Genomic DNA, 20,451 nt, shown 5'->3' with positions numbered 1-20,451 from the left:
ATCGCCATTCGTGTCAGATAAATCCAGTTCGAACCTTTTCCCCGACGCCGGAAATCAACGCGTAAAATCACAAAATTCCACGGTTTCTCTTCGAAAACAGAAAATCCACGGCAACTCTCCTCTTTTAAAGGCAACATTCATCAAAACCGCATTCCTCGCGATCGTCTCCGACCGACCAAAACAAAATCAAACCGCGCATCACAGTTTCACGCGAGAAACACGCGTATAACCCAAGAATCTCATCTTTACGACGCGATCGGGACAATGGGCGCAGGAAACGAGATCTCGCCGCGATACGGAAGTATCCTGCGCGAGGCATCCTCTTTCAGGGCTCCGCAATATCTTCCGCGGCTTGACAGACGTCGGAAAATTTACTCCGCGCCGGAAATAGTCTGTTTTCCGGGCGCGGCGGTGGAATGAACGCGCGGCGGCGCCGCAATTAGCCGGCCGCGTCCCCGCGTAAAAAGTAACGGCCGTTCTCCCTCGTCTCAAAAATCATTAGAAAATCCCCCCGGCCCGTCCCCCCCCCCCCCCCTCCCCGCGTCGTTTTCCGTCACGGTTCGTTGCCTATCGGCGGTGGATTTTATTACGCACGGCCGCGGAAAGCCAGAAGCGGAAAAGGAGCGAGAGCGGATCGGGTTTAATTGCCGGTAATCGCATGCTCCGCGATAGAAAAACGTTAAACGCTCGCCGTTGGGCGAACGAACGCGGCGCATCGCATCGCGGACGTGTTACGGGACAATGCTATGAGGAAGACGAGATCGTTTCGCGATGATAAAGGGGCCGGTGGCAGCGGTCGGGTGCATCGGAGGCTGCACGAACGCCGCGCGGATATACGAGGGACGCTCCGCGGGGAATCGAGAGGAAAACGATGTTTATTCTCATCGGACGCGGCAATTGAATTCGGAGACATTCGGTGGTAATTGGTTTCGGAAATTTTCGTGCCGCAGGCGATCGGTGGCGTTGAATAATTACCGTGGCTGATTGCCGTTGTATACTTTTGCTTTTTATCTTGGATTCAATTCGATGGATTCATTCGTCGAACGAAGTGTTCGTTATAAAATATCGAGTGTATATGATGTTGAATAAATATTATATCTAACGTCTATACGAACGTGATGTGAAATTATTTATCGAATTTAATGGTTTGGTATATTCTGTTGGATTGTAGGAACTTTTTGAGCTTCCGGGATGTTCAACCTGATAATAGGAACTTTGATTCTAAGTGTTTGTTATTTGTAGATTTCAAGATGTTGAGTTTTATAAATTTGTGTAGATTCTGAATAGCTTGTATTTTCTAAATTTTCCCTTCTAGACTTAGTGCTAGAACTACCAAGCATTTAATACGATTAATATGCAGTTTCTATAAAAATTCTAATAATAGATTATTTTCAGTTTCTTCAGGTTATAGTACTGAAATGGAACTATTTTTAATAGTTCGAAGATATGAATAATTGCTGAACAAAAGCTCCTGTATTCGCAGTTCCGCGAATCGCGTCGTTATGAAAAAAAATAATTATGAAATTATTATAGCTTGTATAATAATTTTTTCAATTTTCCCTTCTAGACTTAACGCTAGAACTACCGAGCATTTGATGCGATTAATATGCAATTCCTATAAAAATTCTAACAATAGATTATTTTCGGTTTCTTCAGGCGTTCGTTATAGAACTGAAATGAAACTATTTTCAAGATCATTTCGAATATTCAATGCTCCGGAGATATCAATAATTGCTAAAAAAATCGAAACCAGTCATTTCGACTGGTACGGTAGTTCCAGACTCAACCGCATTGGCCGAGCGGTTCAATTCTCTCCAGCCGAGAAATCAAAAGCTCCTCTGTTCATAGTTCCGCGAATCGCGTCGTTATGAAAATCTGCTTCATGTAAATAGAAAATTCCCCAGTATTTGCGGCCATCATCCTCGCGGAACACGAGGGAACGACCCGGACGATGATTTCCACGGTATCGATCACGAATGATTCACACGCAGCTGCCGTGGCTCGCTTTCGGTGCACATACGCCCAAGATCTCGGCGGTGCTCGACGCTGCACGCGATCCCGCGCGCTTGAATCGCTCGCCGGCATTAATGGATTACACGTATACCTACACCAGCGGCGGCTCGTGAGAATCCGCGGTGGTGGGGCTGCAATAAAATTATAGTATGCAAATACTGCACGGCACGCACACACGCGCGCGCGCAGGTACATCCCGGTTAAACTTTCCTTTAATCAGACTTCGCGTCTTTTAATTGAACTGTCTTTTTAACGGAACTTTATTTCAACGCTTCACGATAAATTCGCTTTTAACGTTCTCCCCCTCGGCGACTGTTCGTCTTTCCTACTTCTTTCGTTAACGATCGAAAAAGCAGCGGATGTTTTTCCGAGGAGCGAGCGAAGATGCGTCGGCGGTACGTAAACTGAATTACAGATCAATCGCGTTTTCAATAGACGCTCTTCGAGTTTCTGTGAAAAAATTTAAGGAAGCGAATTCGACTTGTCGATTGTTCCATTGTTAACCCTTTGCACTCGAAAGTTTTTCACTGGAAATATTCAACACTTTCCTAAAATTATCCTAAAACGAAACTATCCTAAAATTATTCGATTTTCGAAACTTTCTACTAAGGAAAATAAATGATCGAAGAAATGTCGTAGCATTCATTTTCGCTAGGAATATTATAAAAATTAGTTGTAGTTGCTGATAAATTACGAGACAATGCAAAATACGCCTTTCAGATCGGTAACTAGAAATTTCTAATGAAACCTTCATTTCTTCATTTTGAACAGTCTACTCTATAAGTCGCTTTTGGTATACTTCTCGATATCTTTCGCGAAGGAAGTGGAACTCGATCGATTCTCGATGAAATCGTATCCGCTGGAACGTTTACTTTCCGCGTGATTTTTCCACGGGAGATCGCTGATCCGGTTTCCTGTGTTGGCTACGCATCGTTTTCCTCGTTTTTCCGTCATTGTTGTTCTTCGATCGATCCGGTCGCCGATTATCTTATGAACGGAATGGAATTCGCGATCGGCGGATCGATAGTTGAAGGAACGAACACGCGCGTCACGGGATTAGATAACCGATCGCGAGCCGAGAGCGGTGTAATTTGTCAGCCACCCCGAATGGATCATTGGATCGCGGCTTATAACAACCCTGGAAGTTTACTCGGCGATGTCGGTTTCTCGATGGGCGGTGAACGGAATCGCTCGAGGTGTTATCAGCGTTAATGGCTTGTGTATCCTCGAGGTAAATTGGCATGCGTTACCTGGTTTCACTTTCGAGATGATACGAACATGTTTGACGTTCGAGGAACGCCTTTGAGGATCGGCGGATGCGAAGGAGACTTTCGAACGCGTTTTTTAACCCTTTGCACTCGAAAATTTTCCACTGGTTCAACGCTTTTCGATAGAACACAGACGACGCTCTTTGGAACTAACGAAACAAAGCTGTTTTATATAAATGTTTCACACATTGATGCGTTATACGAAACTTAGTATTATATATAACACTTTGTAATTTCATGTATCGAATGTAATGGCGACTGACAGTCACCTTCCGAGTGCAAAGAGTTAATAATTTTTTTTACTAACACGATACAGAATCTTAACCCTTTGCACTCCAGAAGTTTTTCACCGGAAATATTCAATATTTTCTAAGGAGATACAGACGACATTTTCTTAGATTGAATTGAAAAATCTCACATGCACTCAATACCTCCAAATTGTTCCCGAACTCAAACTAATCACCTCCACCTTCCGAACACCTTCAAAAACTCCTCGAACATCTCAGAATCGATCTCAAAACACCTGTTACAAGCAACGATCCGATCACTAAACTAAAACTGCAATTATTCAGAAAGCATCCGCGTTTCAACTACTTTCCGCGTTCAGCTCGTTCAACCGGTGTCCCCCTAATTGACACCGGGCTCCTCGTTCGCGCTGAAATCCCGGCGAGCTTTAATTACGTTTCCACGTTCTCGTGCGCGGTGCTCTATCCCGACGCGCCTAATCTCCTCTTTCATCCCGGGCCGTCGTTAATAACACACCGGCGCCTTTTTGCGCAAAAGAACCTGGACTCCGTAGGAGGACAGAGGAGCGAGAGATCGGCGATGGAAAAGAAAGGAGAGCCTCGGTCGTCTCTATACGCGGACGATTGTTCCTTTTATTAATCCGAGAGGTTATTCCTATCGAATCGTTCCGGTTCGTTAAACAGATCCTTATTTCGCTGTTATCGATCTAACAGGCGGCGGCGGCGGCGGCGGCGGCGGCCTCCTCTCTTCGGTTTCGTGGACAAAAATCCGAGCAGCAGCATCCACCCGGTCGCCGTGCATCCTTGCCGTGGTTCACCGACCCGCATATTTCTCTCTCCGCCCCTCTCGCTCGCCGTTGTCGCGCGCCGCGGGCACCGTCTTCCTTCCTCCTGCGCTTCTGCGGTCGCGTCTTCCTCCTTCCCTCTTGCCGCTCGCTCTTTCCTCCATTCTGCTCGCCTCTTTCTCTTTTTACTTTCTTTCGCTCGCGTCTTTTGTCTCTTATCTCTCTCTTTTCTGAATCTTGCGTCTCTTGTTTCCCCTTTTTCCCTCGTCTCTTCCACTTCGCTCTTCTTCTCTTTTCGTCTGTTTCCTCTTGCCTTCTTAGTTCATCTTATTAAATTTCTCCTTTTCCCCTGATTCCTCTTCCCTTTCCATTAGTCTTTCTGTTCTCGTTTATCTACCGTTACTTTCGTCTTTCTTCGTTTATCTTTTTCTTAATCTTTTACCTCTTTCTTCGTTTATCTTTCTCTTACTAATTCTTTCCTCTTTCTTGGTTTATCTTTCTCTTACTCTTTCTTTCCTTTTTCTTGGTTTATCTTTCTCTTACTCTTTCTTTCCTCTTTCTTGGTTTATCTTTCTCTTACTCTTTCTTGGTTTATCTTTCTCTTACTAATTCTTTCCTCTTTCGTCGTTTATCTTTCTCTTACTCCTTCTTTCCTCTTTTTTCGTTTACCTTCTCTTACTCTTTCTTTCCTCTTTCTCTTACTATTTCTTTACTCTTCCTCTTACCCTTTCCTTCCTCTTCCTCTTCCTCTCCGTCTCCTCCCCGCGTTTTCCTCCTTCCGTCCACTGCCACGGCGTGTGCATCCATTGTGCATCGCATGCATGCACGCGCGCGCTTGACCGGTCGCATCTCCGTTCCTCCCGACCCGTGAATGTTTCTTCTACGGGTATACGTTTACCCGTACACGTACGCGTGTACATGCACGTACGACTGTATCTGTGTGTGTATAATTCGATCTGCATTGTTCGCCAATCGCCACCCTGCAGGATGGGTGCCGGTCGATTATCTTCTTCTTGTGTTGCGGCCAGACGTTCTCCGTTATTGGCATAATTGATTCACTTAATCGCGGCCGTGGGAGTGACGGACACCTCCTTCTGTCGGCCATCACCGCGCTAATCACGCGTCCGCTTGCGGCCAAGTGACGTCCGTCTGCGGTGAAGAAGCCGGGGCTCTAGTTCGCGTGAATTTCTTTGATCCGACTGGCTGTACTCGTTCGGACGAGTCGAGGTCCTGTTCTAATTAGCAATAAATGAATTTTATTCGACATCTTCTATTCCATTTAATAAGGAGAGCCCGTCGGGAAACGCAGGATAATTGGAATAGAATATAATTAATCGAGGTTTACAATTAACTTGCGCTCGGTTTTGCTGAATCTCACCGCGGCTCATTGCTTTTATGCCATTCGTAACTCCGACCGTCCAAACGTCGAAACCCTCGATGAATTCTTCATCAACGGTAATCCCGTCCATCTTCATTATTCTTTATAAAATTAACCCCTTGGCGTACTATTTACTTTTTCTAAGCTCATGTACCATTTTACTGTCGACAATGTGGAATGCTACAGAATTGTCCATCCTAGTGGAAATTTCATTTGAAGATGATACAAAGATAGATATTTTAATATCATGTATACTGCATTTAATTTTAATTAAAAAAATGGTCCGCTACGGAACGTGTTAACGAAGGTTCTGTTGGGATCCGGGTGAATGACGTGAAGTCCGATTCGTTGATAATAATTATATTTTGGCGTTTCAACGTATACTCCGGATATAACACATCGAACGACGCGGAAACGGAAAATTTCGGACACACCGCTACGCAACAGGGTTGAAAGAATAACAATCTGCTATCCTAGAGATACCAATTCTTATATACTAAGCTTTTCGCTAAGTAGGGGATGTCGGTGGCCCTTGGTACCTGATGACTCGTTGTAGATGACTAGTCCTGGATGAGACACTTGTGTATTTTATCTAGGATTTTGGACGTGTGAAAAACAAGGCAAGATATTTTGGACGCAGCGGTTCTAGTACGCTTATCTATGCGTCATTAGGTTGGTCATCCAACAGTTCCCAGTACGAACAATGAAGAATAACAAAGAATCGAATCAATTTCTTCCTCATCGTTGCTAAATCGAAATTCCCCCGAACAATGGCCGACACCGGCTACCGCCATCGTCCAGCCCGGAGCTTCGTTTAAAGATCCTCGAGATGCGCAGGGTTCCCTTGACCGGCGGCGGCGCTCGACGGAAATTCAATTTAGATATCGTGCGCCGGCGCACGCACCGGTAACGGCGACCGAGAAGAGCCGGCCGATCGCGAGTGATCGATAAATCGTGATCGTCGTGATCACGAACGGCCGGGTTAACCCGTTCGTTCCTCCCTTCTTCTTCCTCGTTTCTCTCCCTCCTCTTCGTTTATATTAAGCCCGAGACCGGCTCCCCGCGAAGATGCAGGAAAAGATCGTTTCCCGACTTCTCTCCCGATTATTACGACGGAACGTGGAAAAAAAGCGAGCCGTAATAACGGCGATGGTCGCGGCGCGGCGCCTTTGACCGGCGCAGGAAGAACGTCCCATTACAATGCGTATCGTCCGGCATCTGCGCGAATCCCGCAGAGGATTCTCGGATTCGCGTTAGCCGCGAATTATCGGAGCGTTCAGATCGATGCAGGATCCAGGCAAATTGTATCCCGAGGACTGTAGACCCGGTGGTTACGGTATAGGGAAAAATTCGTTGCTCAGCCATGGGGTAAGGGAGGATCCGAGTGTTCGGCACTTGATCGCGGATAATTCGGCCGATCGTTCATTAACCCTTTGCACTCGGAAGTCTTCTATTGGATATATTCAATGTTTTCTAATTAGTCAGACAATGCTTGAGGAACTCGAAAGATAAAATTCAAATCATCTTGTAGAATGACTTCTCACTGAACGTCCATCTTCAGTCAAATCAACTCAAATCGGTTTTCATTTCCAAGTTAACTCATCCAGCACTTAGATCTTCGGCAAATTATCGTTCTACACAACTCTCACAAATCCAAAACTAACTAATTAGTCAGACAATGCTTGATGAACACGTAAAATAAAATTCAAATCAGCCTTAGAATGACTTCTCACTGAACGTCCACCTTTAGCCCTTCGAAACAACTGAAATCGTTTTTCACTTGCAAGTTAACTCATCCGGCACTTGGATCTTCGGCAAATTATCATTCTACACAGCTCGTGGACCCTATAAATCCGAATCCAATTGAAACTAACGATCGCCACCGTCGCGAGGAATAATTCACGGACAGATTCCCGATCTTCGGCGCAAGTTACGGAAGCGAGGATCGAGAGGGCCGTCCACGGTATCGCCGATAAATCAACAAAAAGGAGGAAGAGGCGGCTCGCGGGATCCTCGCGGGACGCGGAGATCTTATCTGCGTTCTTTGGGGGGGAGAGGGGTGCCCGGGGAGGGCTGCTGAATTATAATCGCGAGGATGTTCCGTGCGTCCCTCGATTAGTCGCGCGAGCATGCGACTGCCCGCGCCGCGGATGTATCGGCGACCGCGCCTCGTTCGGTTATCTTTTAACTGTATCCCCCTCGATTTTCTAATTTGTTACATATTATGCGAGCCGGCGCGCAGCAACGACCGCAGTAAATCCCGTGTGCTGTTGACCCGGCGATCGCTGGACCGAGACCGGCGAGCGGGCAACGCGCGCCCGTAGATATCCCGCGAGCAGGGTCAACAGGAAGCAATTCGAGTTTCGACAGAATCTTAAGCGGCCCGTTAACGTTTTACGCCGTTCACCTTTGCTCGGATGGGAGCCGCGGTTCGTGGAATATTTTCGGCGCAGGATGTTTCAATCGCGCCGGAAGGATCGTCCGGGAATTTTCATTCGTTTAGGATCGGCAGTAGTTTTGATGATTTTGAAAGATTTGGGAAGGTTTGGGAAGGTTTGAAGAGTGAATTGTTAGTATTTAGAAAGTGTGAGAGGATGGTGGAAGTTTGATTTGAGTTGCATTAGGAGTTTCGATGCTTTGGTACGTTCGGAAGATCGGTTTAGCATTGTTAACGTCGAGTCGGTTTTGTTAAGTTTGAAAGCTTAAGAATTTGAAGGTCTGTAAGTTTGCAATCTTGACAGTTTGAAGGTCTGAAGGTTTGTAAACTTAGAAGTTTGAAAGTTTGAAAGTTTGGAAGCTTAGAAATTTGAAGGTTTAAAAGTCTGGAAGCTTAAAAATCTGAAGGTTTGTAAGTTTGAAAGCTTGAAAGTTTGAAGGTTTGGAATGAAAGCTTGACAGTTTGAATGTCTGAAGGTTTATAAGCTTGAAAGCTTAAAAATTTGAAAGTTTAAAATTTTGTGTTTCTTACAAATCGTCGATAGTAAAATATTACACGATTAGTGACAAAAGTAAATAGTTCTCCAGAAGTTAAGGAGAACTCAGAAGCTAATTACTGATAACATCGGATTCAAACTACGTTGGAAATCTATTTTCCCAATAGTTATCGGTATCACTTTTCTCGCAGTTCGTGCGGAGAAACAGAGGTATGCACCATAAACTCGCAGAAACTATAAAACCACTAGTTACAAACTGCGAATTAAAGGAACATAAAGGAGCCTGTAATTGAATTAAATGAAATTTAAGTGATTGACAAATGAGGGTGCTAAACATCCGTTGTGAATCTTCACGCGTCAACCGTCCACGCAGCTAAGGAAGCTGTCTCGCATGATATTCTCCGGTATCTCCGTCCCTCGTTCTCTTCCCGGGACCGTTTCGCGTCTCTTCCGCACCTTCGTGCGTCGGCTGTACGTTCGCACATCTGGATTGCACCCTGTCATTAAAAGTATACGATTACGCTAACCCGAGGGGTACTCTTTTCATACGGAAGAGTGCGAGCGCGCCTTGATGGCTCGCAATAAACCAAAGTAACAGTAAACGTTATTCCGTTTTACGATTTACGGGCTCTTCTTCGTTACACGGGAGCAGCGCTGGCGTGTTTCGTTCCGCGAGATTGAACGACAAGCAATGTTATTATGTCAAATCTTTAATGTATCGTCCCGATCACGATGGAATGCACCGAGCCCCGAGACGATGTTCGGGCTCGCCATGCACCATTCGATCCGCGGCGTTGAACGCGCCCCTGTTCCTTGTTAACGCTTTTCTTGTTAGTCCAGCACGGTTATTCTTCGGATTTTCAGCCTACACGATGAGAGGTTTAATAGGGAATTCGATACGCTACCGCATTATTTTGTTGATAGATCGTTAATGATGCCGTGATTGATTATGCGCATGAATTGGCTGATTAAAGGACGTCACGGGTTGTAATTAGTGTTATTGTTCGTGTAATTGCGTGTGCTGCGGATCGGGGCGAGGAAATATTGAAGCTTGAGGATTTGGAAGTTTGAAAGCTTGACAGCTTGAAACCTTGAAACCTTGAAACCTTGAAACCTTGAAATATTGAAGGTTGAAGGTTTGGCAGTTTGAAAGTTTGAAGGTTCGGAAGTTTGAAAACTTTACAGATTAAAGGTCTGAAGGTTTGTAAGCTTAGAAGTTTGAAAGTTTGAAAATTTGAAAGTTTGATAGCTTAAAGATTTGAAGGCTTGAAAGTTTCAAAGCTTGGAAGCTTGAAAGTTTGAAGGTTTGGAAGTTTGAAGGTTTGGAAGTTTGAAAACTTGGATGCTTAAAAGTTTGAAGGTTTGGAAGTTTGGAAGTTTAGAAGTTTGAAAGTTTGAAAATTTGAAAGTTTGATAGCTTAAAAGTTTGAAGGTTTAGAAGTTTAAAAGCTTGAAAGTTTGATAGCTTAAAGATTTGAAGGTTTGAAAGTTTGAAAGCTTGGAAACTTGGAAGCTTGAAAGTTTGAAGGTTTGGAAGTTTGGAAGTTTGAAAGTTTGAAAATTTGAAAGTTTGATAGCTTAAAAATTTGAAGGCTTAGAAACTTGAAAGCTTGAAAGTTTGATAGCTTAAAAATTTGAAGATTTGAAAGTTTGAAAGCTCGACACTCTGAATGTCCGAAGGTTTACAAACCTAAAATCTTCTAAATTTGAAACTTCGCAAGTTTAAAATCCTGAAACTTTCAAATCTGCAAACCCCCAAACTCTCCACCATTCAACCTTTCAAAATCTCAAATTCCCAACACTTCCCGACAGCATTCCCACGCATTTAATTACCCTAAAAACATCTGCACAACAGGTTACGACGCATATATACCATCCGCATAAACCATTATCCCTTCCACCAACATAAACCGCAATCAACGTTAAATTATTCTAATTTACGTCCACAGATTTCGTGACCGGCGCCTGTCCCCGCATATGCCCTCCAGGCGGCGAGCCGGTGTGCGGCAGCGACGGTGTGATCTACGCGTCGCAGTGCGAAATGCGGAAGAAGATGTGCGGAAAAGGTGAGGTCGCCGCGCCGCGTTCGGCCGTTAATAATTATGATCGGTTTCTCGTCCGCGTCCCTTGGAATCTCTCTTCTCCAACGGCGATTATACGAGGCGCGCAACGTTCCTTTACAACGTCCGCGGCGCGCACGGGTACACCTAACTTTCGTTCCCGCGCGGCTCGAACGAGCTTTTAACCCCTTCGCCGTACAATTTTCATGGCGTCCGTGCTCGTCGGATTTATTTTACTATTAACAATCTACGGGAACACGCGGAAACCTTCTGTCCACCGTATATAATAAACCGCGCGCTCAACTTAATCGCGAAACATTGATAATGACAATATACACACTTTTACTTTAGAGCCGCCATTTAATGGAATCACCGATGTAAGATACAGGACTATGTACGTAAGCCTGGGACGTCCTATTTCCGCTTAACGTCCAGGTGTTTTCAACCATTTATAAATTAGCCGCAATTATCCCATGGTGCACATTTCTTGTAAATTATAGACCTCTATCGAACTATAAAGAAGTATACTCGTACGCTATAAGTATCAGACATTAGAAAATCCTGGATAATTACGGGTAGGCTCTACTTTTATCTCAATTCACCTGTAACGAATAACGTTAATCGTTAAACCTACATAGTGTTTCCATTAGAAAAAACTTAGAATCCTAGATAAAAATTACAATTAAATGGATCAAAATGGCGAAGATTTCTTTCATTTAAAACACACCAATGTTTCTCGAAACGATTAGAGTATTCAATTGCACAGCACATAAAGTAAAACACAAGTCGATTGAAATTCTAACAAACCCGCTCTTATGGATTCCATAAAAAATGGAAATAAAGGGGGCGGTTTAACTGCTTGGTAGTGCTAGTGTTCAGAGCAACGGGGTTTAGCCGTTAAAAGATGATCCCTTGATACCGGTTCGCGTTCGCCACCGTTGAAACCTGAAGCGAATCGGCGTTCGCCGGGTAATTATCGGCAGTGAACAAATTGCACAGGCGTGACCGTGGCCACGGAGAAGACGGCTTGCCTGAGGTCGTCCGGTAGCAAGTGCGAGCACCGTTGTCCCGGCGATCAGGACCCAGTTTGCGGCACGGACGGTCGCACTTACCTGAACAAGTGCATGCTCAGGGTCGAGATCTGCCGCGTTGGCATCGAACTGTCCCACCTCGGACCGTGCAACAACATATCCGCGCATCGGGAGAACTGTCCCGTGTCCTGCGACTTCGCGCCGCTCGACGGACCGATCTGCGGGAGCGATGGGAACGTTTATAAGTCCACGTGCCAGATGAAGCTGCTCACCTGTGGGTATGTGGATCGTTGAATGTGTTGAGACATTTGTCAAGGGGAGGTTGATTAGAGAGAGGATTTTTGAGGAATGGATGATGGAGATTGGAAAGGGATTTTAGATGGTAATGGAATGAGTTGTAGTGAACTTTGTAATTTTGTGGTGTGCATGTTGTGGTATGTCTGGAAATGGAAACCCTTGAAGCTTTTTTGGTAATGGTTAATGAAGTTTGAAAGTTTGAAGGTTTGAAGGTTTGAAGGTTTGAGGGTTTGATGGTTTGTAAGCCTGGAAGTTTGAAAGCTAGACAGATTGAAGGTCTGAAGGTTTGTAAGCTTAGAAGTTTGAAAGCTAGACAGATGAAGGTCTGAAGGTTTGTAAGCTTAGAAGTTTGAAAGTTTGAAAGTTTGAAAGTTTGGAAGTTTGAGAGCTTAAGAATTTGAAGGTTTGTAAGTTGAAAGCTTGAAAGTTTGAAAGTTTCAAGGTTTGAAGGTTTGAAGGTTTGGAAGTTTGGAAGCTTGGCAGATTGAAGGTCTGAAGGTTTGTAAGCTTAGAAGTTTGAAAGTTTGAAAGTTTGGAAGCTTAAAACTTTGAAGGTTTGTAAATTTGAAAGCTTGACAGATTGAAGGTCTGAAGGTTTGTAAGCTTCGATGCTTGAAATTTTGAAAGTTTCAAAGCTTAGAAATTTGAAGGCTTGTAAGTTTGAAAGCTTGAAGGTTTGAAGGTTTGGAAGTTTGAAAGCTTGACAGATTGAAGGTCTGAATGTTTGTAAGCTTAGAAGTTTGAAAGTTTGAAAGTTTAAAAGTCTGAAAACTTGGAAATCTTGAAACTTTCAGATCTTCAAACTCTGAAACTTTCCAACATTCAACCTTTCAAAATCTCAAATTCAATTCAATTGATTGTGATAAGACGATTAGAAGCCTACTACAAGCTATCGTAGCACTTACTTTATTCTAATATTATTTATCATCTTATAACAGTACCATGCAAACTTATATATATAATGATTTAATATAACAGACATAAACATCTGTTTTTTAATGAAACTTTATGTATGGTATAGGACATATCTAAAAATGAGTTTATCTACCCTTTCCTCGCAAGCGTCTATCGAGCACAAAGGGTTAACGACGAGTCATCCAATGTTCCCGTGCTCGGTATTAAAATTACATGACAGTTTATCTTGTATCGTAGGCAAGGCGTAGTGCGTACCAATAAAAAGCACTGTCAAACGACGAGACACTGTCGTGAATCCTGTTGGCGCGGTGCCAAGCCGGCCTGCGGCAGCGACGGCATCCTCTATTCGAACACCTGCAAAATGCGAGCGAAGAACTGCGGGTAAGTCGATTCGATTCGTAGATCCTAGTTGTAAATTCGATTCGTTCCGCCGTCAGGCCGCACGCGCAATTCGCCGCGTCGTCTAATCCCGTTCGATCGTTTAGCAAGCACGTGTTCGAGGTGCCGATGTCGTTCTGCGTGTCGCGGGAGCGGACGTCCGGCGGACAATCGAACGCGTGCCCATTGGACTGCAAGAACGAGCTGGAAACGCCGACCTGCGGCTCCGACGGCAGCATCTACAGGAACGAGTGCGAGATGCAGATGCTTAATTGCGGGTCAGTCACCGGGGACGTTCGTTCTTTTAATATTGTCGCCGGACTGCGGATGCTGCGCGTGCATGCAATCTTGCCCAGTAATTTACGATAATGCGACCTAAACGGGTACTGTTTCCTTTGCGAACGGTTTCATTAGGGGACTGATCAACGGGCCTTGCGTCGGCTAGCTCGGAAAGATTAATGTCGCGACTTTCGCTGGATTTTTCGTTGTATTTTTTAACACTGGAACTACCGTACCAGTCGGAATGACTGGTTTCGATTGTCTTGTTTCGCAATGATTGATATCTTAACAGCATTGAATATTCGAAATGATCTTGAAAATAAATAGCTTGAATACTGTAATGCATGCCTGAAGAAACCGAACATAATCTATTGTTACAATTTTTATAGATTACATATCAATCGTATTCAATCCTCGGTAGTTCTAGTGTTAGAGGTCTTGTGTTGAGTTTTCTGTTGACATTTTCGCTTAGTTCTCTGTTAGATCTTTTATTGAATTTTTGTTTAGTCTTCTGTTAAGTTTTCTATTAGATCTCCTATTGAATTTTCGGTTCAATTTTCTATTAGATCTCCTATTGAATTTTCGGTTCAATTTTCTACTAGATCTATTGAATTTTCGGTTCAATTTTCTACTAGATCTATTGAATTTTCGGTTCAATCTTCTCTTAGATCTCCCACTGAATTTCTCGTCCAATTTTCCATTACACTTTCCACCGAATCATCTACCGAGTCCTCTATCGAACTTTCCACGAAACCTTCCAGCGAATTTTCCATTAAATCACCCACCGAATCACACTAAATTCCACACCGCAATATCCTGATCATAAACGCGTCCGCAGTTCGGTCCGACGAGAAAGTTCATTACACTCTCGAAACGCTGAACCATTAATCACGTTTACATCGGCTCCCCAGGCAAGCAAGGCGAAAGGTGAGCGTGGTGGACTTCGATAAGTGTCAGCCGCGTCTGAACAAGTGCATGAAGCAGCAGCAGCGATGCGGTAACGAGATGGACCCAGTTTGCGGCAGCGACGCGAACACGTATCCGAATCAGTGTCATTTGAACGTCGCCGTTTGCCTGTAAGTAACACGACCGCTGCGCCGGTCTTCCTCCTCCGCTCTTTCTCTCTCTCGCCGGGGAGATCGACGAAAGTAGCTCGTAACGATCGCTGTTACACGCGAACCAATTACCCCGTCACAAATATTGGCTACGGGGCGTCGTTAAACGACGCATCGATCACGCGTTAACCCGTGTCGTCACGGTTTACCTTTCCAGAAAGGGCATTCAGCTGGCTCACGTCGGGGAGTGCACGACCTTGAAGGAAACCGAACAGTGCCCCGAAGACTGCAGCGAGGTGGCCGAGGAACCAGTTTGTGGAAGCGACGGGAACGTTTACCGGTGATTAAGAGCGTTATTCGGATTCCAGGACGTCCGGCGCCGGCAGTTTTTAAGGGCGCGAGAGTCGCGAACTGTCGCATCGGTTATGAAAAAATCATCCCTTTCTCCTAATCGCTCACCTCTTACCGAAATGTCTATAGTTCTTTACCCTTTGCGAAGATTCTTCGAAGAACGCGAAACCTTCAGCAGATTCAAATTATGCGGATGCTTAACCCTTTGCGGAAGCTTCTTTGAAATATAAAAAACCGTCAGCTGTTGGAGCTAAATGATACATCGGTTGCTTAGATAATTGGAAAAGGGAAATTAGGTGATGATCTGCTGTTTTAGTAATTAAATCGTTTGTTTGCGACTTAGTGTTCGCCAAAATGTCGACGTTCGCCCGCAAAGGGTTAAATAATAGAGAAAGGAAACTATGCACTGATCTCTTGCTATTTGAGTTAGTAAATCATTCAACTCGGTATTCAAAATATGAAAGTTTGATGGCAAAACGTCGACATTCGTCCGCAAAGGGTTAAATATTCATTCCATCGAATGGTACAGTATATACAGTATTAATATGTAATCCGTATAAAAGTTGTAATAATAGATTATTGTCAGTTTCTTTAGACACTCATTATAGTATTCAAATCAAACTATTTATTTTCAAGATAATTTCCATTATTGAGTCGACCCAGCAAAATTATAAAATTTCAGATTCAATATTCTGATATCTTATCAGAAAATAATGAATATTTGTTGAGAAAAAATTCTCGAGTGCAGAGGGTTAATACCTTAAAAGCATTGAATATTCGAAATGGTTTTGAAAATAAACAGTTTCATTTGAGTACTATAATGATGCCTGAAGAAACTGAAAATAATCTATTGTTACAATTTTTATAGTTCTAGTGTTAATCTCATTGCATACACCTATGCTTTGCCCATAATTTCCAATCTCTCCATTCCACCAAGAAACTCCTAATTCTCCATCGATTCCCCAAACTTCCCCTTTCCCAAAATAGAATCCCCCGTTTTACCGAGAAACGTCCGTCCAATAATCCATCATCGCATAATGCGATCCTCGAGTTCGCGAATAACGTCCGCGACTCAAGACTCAATTTCCATGCGCGTCGCAAGACCTCCATCACTTTCGCTCGAGAGCCTCCATACGCTTGTCCAGTTGATTGCCGCGCATTCTGCGACGACAATCGGCGGAATCAACTCTCCGGGGTACCCTAGAGCTCCGCCGGCACTCGACGTCCTCCCTTCTCCCCCCTCGTTCCCGCGAAATTGCGCCCTTATGGACTTATCGGTTGTGCTGTTGCTTAGGTCCCTTTGCCATCTGCAGCGCGAAACGTGCGGTCAGAGGGTGGTTCAAGTTCCGGCGCAACATTGTCGTACCACGGCGCTCTGCAACCAGGTCTGCAGCGGGGAGCGCCAGTTTGTTTGCGGTTCCGACAACAAGTTCTATCGCAACGAGTGCGAGATGAAGAGGGACAATTGCGGGTAAGCAACGTACGGGCACTCGACGCGATCGCGTGCTCCCGCGCGTAAAGAACGGGCCGCTCCCGTTGGGAGACGGGAGATCGGTCGTTGATTCGAATGATACGGCCGACGTGCAGCGGCAATTTAGAGTTTGAGTCCCGGCTGGCCAAGAACCGCGCCCTCTTCGGATCGCGTGGCGCGGAGTAATGGAATGCTCGAACGGCGGAGTAAGAAGTTGATGTGTTCGGGGCCCGAGTCGGTTTTCTTTGTCCCGTGGAATGTTTCTGGTAACGGAATGCTTCTGATAGAGTGGAGCGTTCAAGGAATGACAGAATCGGAGTAGGTTGTTAGAGGTTGAAGCCTGATCAAAAATGTATTTGATAGGTTCAGATAATAGACTGAAAGAATTTCTGGAGGACCATGGAATAAGAAGTTGAGGTGTTTCGTAGAATAAAACGTGAAATAAGAGTAGAGTCGTGTTTAGAATCTGAATAGTGTCGGATATTATGTTGTATTATAATGTATACGCTAGAAGCTGAAATGTTTAGGACAAAAAGTTCACCCGTAACAAACGAATTCCCCGCAGGAAACACGTGTACGTGGTGCCAATGAAGAGATGCGTGCAGGGATTCCTGTTCCGCGGCTGCCAGAAGATCTGTCCGCCGTATTACGACCCCGTTTGCGGCACAGACGGTATGACGTACAGCAACGAGTGCTTCCTCGAGATCGAGAACTGTCGCAGTCGGAGCTTAGTCACGAAGAAGTACCACGGAGTGTGCGGTCAGCCGACAGAGGAGCCCAAGAACTACCTGTACTAAGCTGTAGAAAAGAAAACCACTCTTCCGAACATCGCCGACTTTAAGACACTCCTCGAACGGACTGTTCAAAGATAAGGAAAAACGACAGAAAAAAAGCGAAAGAAAGAAAGAAAGAAAGAAAAGCGATCGGAATCAAGTTCCTTCGAGTCGATCGATCTTCGCGCAAGACAATCCCCGCGACGACCAAACACGAATCGCGTAACGAACGGAATTCCCCCATTATCCTGGTCGCGTCGAAACGGAATTCGTTGAACGTAGTTCACTCGATTGTTTAGTGAATATCTCTTGCCTAATCGAGAAACAACATTTTTGTCGAACGACTCACGGAGCATGGATGCTCCTGCTCGAACGCGAAACGGATTTCTGACGTCCTCGTGATCGATCGTGTCCTGATCGTCGATTAATCCTGCGATCATTGATTCCTCTCGCGAAGGAGCTGAGTTTCAGCGTCTCCTATTGGCATTCGTTTCTTTCTTTTTCATCGGTAATCGTGAACAACGGAGGATTAATCGGCGAACAACCGCGAGAATCTTCCCTTCGATCACCGATTATCGGGCCAAGACTGTATTTCGCGATTGTTCACGAGCACCGCGCCGTCATTCTGTAATTTATTCACGGGATTCCGGCGTTCGATCGGATAGATCCGAGCCGGGAATCCCGGCAGACCGGTCGCGCGCACAGCTCCCCTCGATACCCTTCGCCACGGTACGATCATTCTTATTTATTCTAGTATTATTATTATTATTAATTATCCCATCGTCTTTGCATCATTTCTCACCACTTTTATCGCTACCGCTGCAGTAACACGACTGTCCCCGTGATCCCCTTATTCTAATCGCAAGGGACTATTCCCCCTATCCAGCTGCTGTATCGACCCTCTGACTGCGTGATGTGTGTTCATGTTACAATTTTTAATCCTTATCATCGTATTCTTAATTTATTTATCGGACATGCGACAATCCCTTTTTTTTGTTCTTTGTATCGACACTAACACACGTGCTTCGAATGTCAATAATAAACTATAATATACATATATTTTAAGGTAAACGTTGTCTGTGGTTCAAATTTTCAAGCGAAAGTGAAACGATTCTCTAGGGAAACGAATATGAAAGAATTAACGATGATCAGTAACAATATCTTTTCTCATGAACAACCGTCGAAACTTACTGTCAAGTAAGTTCTGTGAGTTTAACACGTTGAATGCCATGTGGGTCACCGGTGACCCTGAATAAAATCGAATTACTGTTCATTCGATTGAACGATTATTCGAAAACATTTCTATATTATAATGCTACCTAATGGCTGTCATTCAGCTATAGCAATAATAATAATGCTTCAAACAAATTTAACCCTTTGCGCAAAATTTGATATTTAATATCACACCTTGTACAACGCATCAATTTGAGGAATACAAAAATAAATTTAAAAAAATATCATTATATTATAATATATAATAATAGATAATAATCTGATAATATTATTTATCAGAAAATATTAAAATACTTCTAGTGGAAAAACCTCCGAGTGCAAAGGGTTAATATCACATTTTCCCAATCTTCTGTATTTTACTCTATAAAACCATTCAACGTGTTAAATGCATGTCACCTCTCAGGATACTCAAAATTTCTCTCAACACACTTCTCCCAACAATTTACTAAAATACACTAATCACAACATAACTTACCGCCATATTCAGAGAACCCTTCAGCGACACAGTCACATAAAAACTGACAAACAACAAAAATTCAAATTCCCATCAGAATCCCCTACAGTTCCGCTCTCGAACCTCGTCGCCTCTCGTCTTTATCAGACGAGGCTTAATTACCCCTTCTCGTCGGAGGATAACCCGTCGAACCGAGGCAGCAGGTTAGCGGAAGTGCCGGTAGTCGACGCCACTCGTCGCCATTGCATCTCCGGCCGCAAGATGGCGACGACGTGCGCCGATATTGACAGGTGCTGAGAGAGCATGGCGGCCAGTGTTTACGACAACTGATCGCCACCGATCGAATCCGCGGATGATCCGAGCGTTTCGCGTGTTGTTTACGCGATCGTTGTCCCGGCACGCTGCTCGACGGAAACCAGTCCCGCGTGTCGCCCGCCGGTCCGCCCCCCGTCCGAACGGGAGCGAGTGTAACGGTCGTTCCCGGTCAGTGGAAAACGCGTGCCACGATCACGAGAGTTTCGGATCAGGTGGTGGGTCTCGCCGTTGACACGCTAGCGGCCACGAAGCGGACCGCTGGGATACCTAGGCCATCGTCTTAATCGTGAGTAACAGAATCCTCGGTTCCCCTAGAGCTAAGACGGCCGGGTCAATAGCGACGCGGCGGAACAATGGTCGACCTATTTTATTAGACCGACGGTGCTTCTGTCGAGAATTTGATAAGCGACCGGACAGCGGCAGAGGCCATCTTTGAGGCCTCCCTGTGTGCGTTGGTCACGCCGGGCCAAAAGAGGATCGCGATTACACTAGTCCGCGTTACATAAAACGCCGGAGGATGACACACGCTCGACGCCTTAGATAATCGTTACGCGAGAGGAAGGGCTTCGGGATACTCTCTACGCAGGTCTCGACCCCGTGTCCGACGGCCACGAAAGTATCGGCTGCCTCTCGGGGAACGAGCGTGCACACCGGTCACTCTAATTAGCCGTCGAGAATGACGGTTCGGGTACCCTGCCATTGGGCGAACGTTCGCATCGATCCGCCGTACGGGGGTTCGGCTTTGTTATGGTGTGCCTCGGCGAAGACAACTCGTAACCGAGTTTTATTTGGGCCATTGTCAATCGATGCCGCCGGTGCGCGGATTTTTTCGGCCATTGCACGCGACGGTTTTCCGAAGCGTCTCGGGTTATGCTTTCGGGCCGGACTTTCACTGACGGCGCATTCGTCTACGTCGCGGAGGCGAGTCAGGTGGAAACGCGTGATCTGACGGTGCAAATATTTCCTCCCGCGGCGGGGGCCGGGGGGAATAATTCGATGCGAATAGTTCGCGGATGGGAACCGGACTTCCATCTTGCCGGGCCGATTCGATCGTGATGTTCGAATGACTGTTTTCATCCGTTTCACGTGACGATTAATTGTCATTTGGAATCGAGGATCTATTCGCTCGCTGATGAATTATCTTATCAGGTCAATCGTTCGATGATCGATTGAAGTTTCTTATCAACTTTTTGAAATTCACCATGCGACTCAGGTGA

General features: G+C 45.0%; 1 protein-coding gene across 3 annotated transcripts in view; it reads left to right on the top strand.

The window, feature by feature from the left end:
* Positions 1–18,303, top strand: part of LOC116425560 (serine protease inhibitor dipetalogastin) — a 55,390-nt gene extending 37,087 nt beyond the window's left edge. For all 3 annotated transcript variants that reach the window (XM_031973473.2, XM_031973474.2, XM_076371164.1), the window contains exons 6-13: positions 10,572–10,688; positions 11,682–11,991; positions 13,163–13,306; positions 13,411–13,581; positions 14,494–14,658; positions 14,855–14,977; positions 16,283–16,459; positions 17,025–18,303. In XM_031973473.2, the coding sequence (XP_031829333.1) occupies positions 10,572–10,688; positions 11,682–11,991; positions 13,163–13,306; positions 13,411–13,581; positions 14,494–14,658; positions 14,855–14,977; positions 16,283–16,459; positions 17,025–17,256 (1,439 nt within the window). In that variant the 3' untranslated portion in view covers positions 17,257–18,303. The remainder of the gene's footprint in view (positions 1–10,571; positions 10,689–11,681; positions 11,992–13,162; positions 13,307–13,410; positions 13,582–14,493; positions 14,659–14,854; positions 14,978–16,282; positions 16,460–17,024) is intronic.
* Positions 18,304–20,451: the final 2,148 nt, after the last annotated feature.

Source organism: Nomia melanderi, chromosome 9 (genome assembly GCF_051020985.1).
Source record: "Nomia melanderi isolate GNS246 chromosome 9, iyNomMela1, whole genome shotgun sequence".
Lineage (NCBI taxonomy): Eukaryota > Metazoa > Arthropoda > Insecta > Hymenoptera > Halictidae > Nomia > Nomia melanderi.
This window is presented reverse-complemented; position numbering and strand designations above follow the sequence as displayed.